This window comes from Dufourea novaeangliae, unplaced genomic scaffold (genome assembly GCF_001272555.1).
Source record: "Dufourea novaeangliae isolate 0120121106 unplaced genomic scaffold, ASM127255v1 scaffold294, whole genome shotgun sequence".
NCBI lineage: Eukaryota > Metazoa > Arthropoda > Insecta > Hymenoptera > Halictidae > Dufourea > Dufourea novaeangliae.
In genome coordinates, this window is record NW_015374200.1 from 81884 (window position 1) to 89975 (window position 8092).

At 42.3% G+C, this 8092-nt stretch overlaps 1 protein-coding gene and 1 pseudogene across 1 annotated transcript; both read left to right on the forward strand.

Moving 5' to 3' along the window:
* Positions 1 to 1069: 1069 nt before the first annotated feature.
* On the forward strand, positions 1070 to 4435 carry LOC107192286. Its single transcript, XM_015581504.1, has 3 exons — positions 1070 to 1640; positions 1902 to 2775; positions 2827 to 4435. The coding sequence occupies exons 1-3, from the start codon at positions 1070 to 1072 to the stop codon at positions 4433 to 4435; spliced, it is 3054 nt and encodes a 1017-aa protein (XP_015436990.1).
* A 2427-nt stretch (positions 4436 to 6862) lies between these two features.
* LOC107192290 lies at positions 6863 to 7525 on the forward strand (annotated as a pseudogene).
* The last annotated feature ends 567 nt before the right edge of the window (positions 7526 to 8092 follow it).

The window sequence follows — 8092 nt, forward strand, 5'->3', positions numbered from 1 at the left end:
GTGAACTGACGGCAGCATGCTATGCGATACTCACCTGGGCTTCGGCTCCGGTGGATCATTAGCGGCTGCCCTCGGGGATCCTGGAGGGCCCGACCCGGTCGAGTCCTCTTGCGTCACCTCCTCGTGGTGCCCCTGGGAGTCCTCTGCGTTGAAACCTGAAAAAAGAGAAACCTTTTAGTAAGGTGGATGCGTGGAGGACTGCTAACGACGTAAGAGGCATGCAGGTCGATAATCCCAAGGTGTAAGGTAACGTGCTGAAGGGATGAATGGCCCCGTCGGCTTGTAACTTCCATTTCCACTCCCTTTCTCTTCCTTTTTCCTATCCCACATACCTAACACTTACACCAATACATATACACACACACACACACACACAAGCAATAGTACACCTACACTAAACATGAACAAACACAGTGAGGGATACCCGCGCCCAGGACAGATGGATAAACCATCTCCCTGGTGTAACGGGCCCTCACACACATGCACACATGCACGCGCGCGCGCGCCCACACACACACACACACACACACACACGCGCGCGCGCGCGCGCACACACACACACACACACACTCACTCACATTAATACACGCTCCCCAGGCTTTCTACGTTCCCCTCTTCTCGTCCAGACTAGACGGGAGGAGTGAAACATTAGTCATACTAATAAAACTATGGATTGGTCTACAACGAGGAAAAAGTCTACGGTGCAGGGGGTATCGGATCCCCCAGTACCTGTCGGTGGGTGGAGTGAGCGAGCGGGCTCCCCCCGGCAGTTATCCAGCAACCGCCCAGTGTCTGAGGTGAGTAATCAGGCCCAGACACAGGATATAGCTATTGAAAGAACAGAAAGTCGCATAGTCACAAAGGTAGACATGGACGAATGCCAGACGGGTCAAAAAAATCCTTTTCAGACGAAAAGCAAACTGATAAGGAGTCCTAGGAGGGAGAGATCTCACTCGCTCTCCGATATGTGGAAAAACAAGGAAGTAACCCTAAGTAAGGTAGACAATCTACCGGAAATTGAAACGGACAACGACGACTTCTCACCAAAACAAACTGGGAAAGGAAAAGAATGGAGGAGAATACAGAAGACGGCAAGGACGTAGAAGAAAAAACTAACAGCGAAATTAAGAACGTGGTAGAGGCAGCAAAAGTACTAAAAGGTCTCTACAAGACAGACAATATAACAACGGAGATAAAGCAAGGCATAATGGAATTAGTCAGAGTAGTTACCAGGTTACAATACGCAAACAAGAATAGAATCAAAAAGATGAAGGAAGAAAGAGAACAAATGGAGAAACAGAAATCACAAACATGTCCAAAATGCACAGAGAGAGCAGAAAGGGAGAAAGGGATTGACAGTACAACACAAACAATCGAGGACAAAGAACTGGAGGAAGAAATGTTAATAGAAGAAATAAAAAGATGTCAGAAGCTGGAAACAATAGGAAAGGTTATGGATATTACATGGCCCGAGAGAGCGTTCGAAAGAACAAGATTAGAAAATGGCAAAATTCACAAGACTGGGCAGGAACGGGACGTGGTCATTTTAACCGAAGACGATATGGATAGGGAGTACAATAAAGAGATAATAGACTACTTCCAAGGTTATGAGGCGCTCAAAATACAGGAAGCCACACCAGGTAAGATAGCCTTTCTAAACAGGACATTATACATCCCCAATAAAGGAGGAGGGGTGGAAAAATGAGAGCGATACCTGTATCAGTTGGAAATCGGAAAGACCTACACAGAGAAAGCAAAAGAAGAGGGGGGAGAAGTTACAACGGGAAAAATAGATACACTACAACAACAAAAACAGCAGACAACACACATATACAATACAATGGAGAAATTAAAGAAAGAAATAGAAAAGAACAAAAGAAACAAAATAGCAATACATATAGGAAAGGAGACAAACATAAATAAAACCAGGAAAATCGCAGAAACCATTTTTAGAGGAACAAATATAGAATGCAGGCTATGTAGTAAAAGCATGGGAAAAAAGAAGGACACACCGAGGAGCAGAACAAGGACATACAGGGAAGAAGAGACAATAATAATAAAAGGGGGAGGAAACAGCTATGCGGACACCCTACGAACACTGCAAACTAATATGCACCTGGATAAAGACAACTTCAGAGTAAAAGGGGTAAGGAGCACGAGGAAAGATGACCTGCTGGTCACGGTGAAAGGCAACAACAAAGAAGCGGAAAGATTCAAGGCCACCGTCAACAAAAGAGTCGGAGGTGTTAGAGCCACAACAATCGGTAGAGCGGGACCGAAGAAAGTGCTACATATAAAGGATCTTGATAAAAATACGACCGAGGAGGATGTAAAAGAGGCAATAATTAAAGAATTGCCGGAAACATACAGGGAAGAAATAACGATAAAAGCCCTTAGACCTGCCTACGGGGATAGGCAGAATGTCACCGTTATTATCACGGAAGAAAAGGCAACTAAACTGCTCAACAGAGGCAGAATAGCAATCGGATGGAGCGAATGCCGCGTAATAGAAAGGGAGGAGATAGTCAGGTGCTTCAGGTGCTGGGGCTACAACCATAGGGCCAAGGATTGTAAGGGGCAGGACATGAGTGGAGCCTGTAGAAAATGTACCATAAAGGGACACAACGCCGACAATTGTAAGGGGTTGACCAGATGCGCGTTATGCGAGACAGACGGGCACACCACGGGGAGCACTAGATGCCCTGAATATAGAAGGGCATTTAAGGAAAACAGACAGAAAAGGATAGAGGAAAGGAAGACGGATGCTACTAAACAGTAAGAAATGAACAATAAAAGGTTTAAAGTACTCCAAATAAATCTAAATAGGTGCAAATTGGCGCAAGATCTGATGACGAGAGTGACAGATGAGGAGGAAATTGATGCCGTAATCATAAGCGAACCCTATAAAAACATGGACAATTGGTTTAAAGATAAAGCAGGCATGGCAGTGATATGGATAACTGATAAGGGGGGCAACAAAACGAAAAGCATCAAGTTAATTGAAAGAGGAGACGGATATGTAGCGGTGGAGATGGACAAAACTGTTTTTCTCAGCTGCTACATATCCCCAAACATCAAACTGGACGAATTCACAGAAAAACTTGAAGGCATCGAAAAAACAATTACTGGAAATAGGAAAAAGAAAGTAATAATAGCCGGGGATCTAAACTCTAAGTCAACGGACTGGGGATCGGCTAGAACGGATCAAAGAGGATTACGGGTTTTGGATCTATGCGCCAAGCTAAACTTAATTACGGTCAAAAACACAGGCCTAAATCACACCTTCGAGAGAAACGGGTCGACCTCCATGATAGACATAGTCATACTAGACAGCAAAACGTATAAAACCCTACAGAGCAGCACAATACTAGACAGTTACACAGGCTCAGACCACAAATACCTTGTACATAAATTCAATAATAACAATGACAATAGTAATATCAACGGGAACAGATACAATAACAACGATAAAAACAACAAGGGCACAATAAACTATAGTAAATTCTTGCAAAATTATGATAGCAAAATTAATAGTAACATCAACACAGAGTGGACGAGCAACCGCATAGACAAATTCATAGAAACAATAGAAAACGCAATAAATGAATCACGAAGAACACTACCAGTAACACTACAAAATAAACAGAAAGCACACTGGTGGAAACCAGAGCTACAAACATTAAGAAGCGACTGTCATCATGCGAGAAGAAGAATGCAGAGGGCTAGAAAAAAGAAAAGAAACGACTCAATCATAGAAAGCCTAAGAAAGGAGTACAAGGCGAGAAAAGATACTCTAAAAAGGGAAATAAAGATGGCAAAAATAGAGTCGTGGAAGAGACTGCAGGATATGGTCGAAGATGACCCATGGGGGAGACCATACAAAGCAGTCTTCACGACTCTTAAACCAAGGACACCTCCGAATAAATTGAACAAAGAGGATATGGAAAAAATAATAGAGGGTTTATTCGTCACGAAACCACAGGTGGCAAGAGATAACAAGAGAAATTTGAACCTAGAAAGAAGAAGAATAGACGTATTACTAGGCATTAGAGCAAGAAATGCAAAGGAAAACAAAGATAGAAAAATTACAACAGAGGAGATCAGAACGATAGCCAGGAGTCTGAGCGAAAAAAAGGCGCCGGGAATAGACGGGGTACCCAGTAAAATAGCAAAAATACTAGCGGAACAGAGGCCAGGTATGTTATCGGACATGTACAATGCATACTATGATCTTGGATACTTCCCGGAGAGATGGAAGACGGGAAAACTCGTGTTAATACCAAAGAAGGGGGAAGCGAGGGGGTCCCCAGCAGATTGGAGGCCCCTGAACATGATATCCAACCTAGCCAAGATCATGGAACGTACTATGAAGGACAGAATTCTGGAGGAAACATGTTTCGAAGAGAACCAGTTCGGCTTCCGCAAAGGAAAATAGACCACACATACGCTCATTAGCGCGGTACAAGCCTGGAATGAAGCAAATGCAAAAAACTTACACTGTATATTAGTGACGCTGGATGTTGAGAACGCCTTCAATACTACACAGAAATCAAGTATAGAGAAAGCCATCGTCAGTAGAAAATTTAGCCCGAAACTCGCAGGTGTACTAAAAAATTATTTGAGGAATAGAGAGATTGTATACCAGGTTGAGGATAAATTCTTCAAGAAAAGTGTCTATGCTGGGGTCCCACAGGGATCTATACTGGGACCTATTCTATGGAATCTGGTCTATGACTCCCTGCTGAAAATAAAGCTACCCCAAGGAGCCAAAATATTAGGATATGCGGATGATGTCGCATTGATAATATACGGAAGAAACACGGACGAAATAGTTAATAAGGTAAACAATGCGACTAAAACAATAGAAAAATGGTTTGAAAATGAAGCAATGACATTAGCAAAGGAAAAAACGGAAATAATCCTACTTACCGGCAGAAAACTAAATAGACAGCTGGAATTTCAAATAGGAAACATATGCATACAAAACAAAAAAGAAGTCAAATACCTGGGGGTAATTTTAGAAGACAACCGGATGTACAAGGCTCACATAGACAGGACCTGCGAAAAAGCCATCAAGACGGCAGGGGCCCTGGCTAGACTATTGACAAACACGGGAGACACTCTACAACTGAAAAAACAGCCTACTTCAACAGTTTTAATTCTTTTGCTACTTAACGTGTGGACCGATTTTAACGTACTATATATCACTTTGTAGGTATTTCTAATACCTAAATTTCTTATTTGAAAAACATGTTACTCAAATCTTTTCGAATTATTTTAACAATGTTTCCTAACTTTTCATGAGTCTTAAACGTATACATTTCATTTCTAATGACTTTCCGAACATTTTCATGTAAAAACATAGGTACTTAAAGTTATTTTTCAAAATGGGGGTTTTGAAGTCTATTTCGGCTGGACTATTTCAGGTAAACGAGCCGCGGCGGGCAATGGAACAAGCTGCTCATTTTTGTCTCAAAATCGTAGAACTTTTGATAGAAATCAGATATGTAGGTATCTCGGTTTAAATTGAATAACTGGAACCCGTCTTATGTAAAATAATATATATATTTTATGATTATACTATAAGTCGCTAGTGGCTACCAGTCCGCCGACAGTTCTCATTTTCTCTCCCAATTTCGAATACAATGTCCCATACTTCCCTTTCACACAACAAGATATACAATCCCGCGACATTCATTCTCTCTCTCACTCTAGCTACTAATCCTGAGCTGACGATAGATCGCAGTTATTAACCTCGACTTCGCGGGCCATCGGCCGTTCGTTTTTTCGCGATCTATTCGTCAGCTGTTGATCAAAGCAACGCAATTTCACGCTCACGCACACGACACGCATACAAGTGGCTCGGGCAACGACCTCCCAAATGTTGTCACCTCAGGCTCTTGACACGTCGCTCAGTCACCTACACTTTCTTACTATTATCATCCATTCCAACAGATACAAGGATGAATCATTTTTGAGGTTAAAGCTAAGAGATTGCTGAATCAGAGACAATAAAGAACATAGTATCATATGCAAGTTTTGACCTCGGAAATGTATGTTAAACTTAATTGGGTTGAATTTCTGCCATAACTTGTTATACATCATTTCCTATAGATTTCGACACGCTAAATTTAAATCTAGCCGCATTATATAACTACCCCTTTAAGATTGTAAGAAAAATGTAATTTAAGTGAAAGAATCGATAAAAATCATGATTATTCTGGTTTACATGCTTTCAGGGCCGTTTCTGGCGGGGGTACAGATGGTGTCCCCGCACCTGGGCGGTCAAATTTAGGGGCGGCCACAGATCGTTTATTATATGTAAAACTTGGACTAGTAAGAATAATAATCAAAAGTTTTCCGATGCTAACGATCATTTTAGACCGACAGAATTCAATCAAATTAATTGCATATGTAATCTTTGTAACATTACTCGTATACTAGAAGGAAGTATCTTTATGGACAGCTGTTTAGGATTAAGAAGGGAGCCTGGTGTAGCGGGTCAAAAGAATCGATTTTTTCCCTTCATAAATCGCTAGTTTAACACCTCGAAAATGTCCTCCCAAAACCACAGAACGAAATTCAAAAAAATTAAACCTGCTACAGCCGTTTTTGTTACGGAGTAGAGACGCAGATATATCAGAAAGCGCGCGACGCAGCGCGACGTGCTCCGTTTCTCGGTCCGTTATAAGTGAAATACACAAATTATATTGGAGATAGAGATTTGAAGACATTGAAAGCAATTTTAGACGTACAACCTTATGGCGATGATTGCAGAATAATAAAAAGTGAATGCGTTGGTCACGTCGGGAAAAGGATGGGAAATCGCCTGCGAACTGTCAGAAAATCTGCCAATCTTGGAGGAAAAGGAAAACTAACAGAGGCCCTTATTAGAAAACTGACAAAGTATTATGGTTTAGCCATAAGAAGGAATTCCGAATCAATCGACGAAATGCAGAAGGCTATAATGGCCACTTTTTTTCATATGATTTCCACCGACAAAAAGCCGCTCCATCAAAACTGTCCCGCAGGATTTGACCCGTGGTGTAAATAGCGCATCGCAAAGGCTGCAGGTGATATAAAAAACCACAGACACCCACCTGCACTTCGTCCGGATGTTCAAAAGAAAATTCTTCCAATTTATAAAGATTTGTCGCGTCTGGATTTGTTAGAAAGATGCTTAGGGGGCTATACGCAGAACGCAAATGAGAGTTTTAATTCCACCGTGGCGACTGGTACCTAAGCATCTAAATTGCGGCTTCAAAATTGTTGAAATTGCTTCCTTCTTAGCTGCTGGACAATTTAACGAGGGATACAGTTTTGTTCTACAATTGATGCAAGAGTTGGACTTAGGATTGGGCAACAATGTAAGATGTTCGCCAACGTGTACGACGCGCAGCGACTGAAGAGACAAGAGCTTCGCAGCTTCAAGGCACGAATTGCAAGGAAGGAAAAGAATGCGATCTTACTTATAGAGTTTGAGGAAGAGGAGGGTCTAATGTATGGGCCTGGTATAGCGGATTAGGATGAAACAGCTGTAAGCATCCGAAAACTGTTATTTATCTTCACCGAAAACTTTAAACGTGTTTTTCTCGAAACGACTGTACGTTGCCCGCCGCGAAACAAGTGCGTCGCCAACAGAGTGGGAAGAAGCTCTCATAACTTTGTTAGTTGTCATACATTTTTAATAAAAAAAATTTTGTTATCAACTATAATGTGGTAATATAACTGTTTGGAATTCAATCAACGCGCTCGCGCACCGTCGCGCGGCCGAGGTTTCCCGAGTGTGGACGAGGTCTCGCGAAATTCCGTCGCGCTGCTCGTTCCACGAAATATCACGCGAATTCGGCGAAACCAATCATAACACGCACCTGTATTGCGCGATGTCTAACCGCAAATCACCGAGGTGTGCAAAAAAGGACTCTCGGTGCTCACGTGTTGTCCTGCGCCGATAGCCCAGCAGAACTGGAAGAATACCGGTACGGTTCACACGCGAAAAACTGCACGTGCCTCGCGTCATTCTCACAAACTCATCTTTGTTGCGATCAGCCAACAAATCATATCGAACGCGCATCGAGTTCTCATTCCGTCT

Coding starts and splice junctions, on each gene's coding strand:
- LOC107192286 (XM_015581504.1), top strand. CDS start 1,070: ATGGAGGAGAATACAGAAGACGGCAAGGACGTAGAAGAAAAAACTAAC. Junction 1,641..1,901: donor AATACAGGAAGCCACACCAG/GTAAGATAGCCT, acceptor CAATACATATAG/GAAAGGAGACAAACATAAAT. Junction 2,776..2,826: donor AAGACGGATGCTACTAAACA/GTAAGAAATGAA, acceptor AAATCTAAATAG/GTGCAAATTGGCGCAAGATC.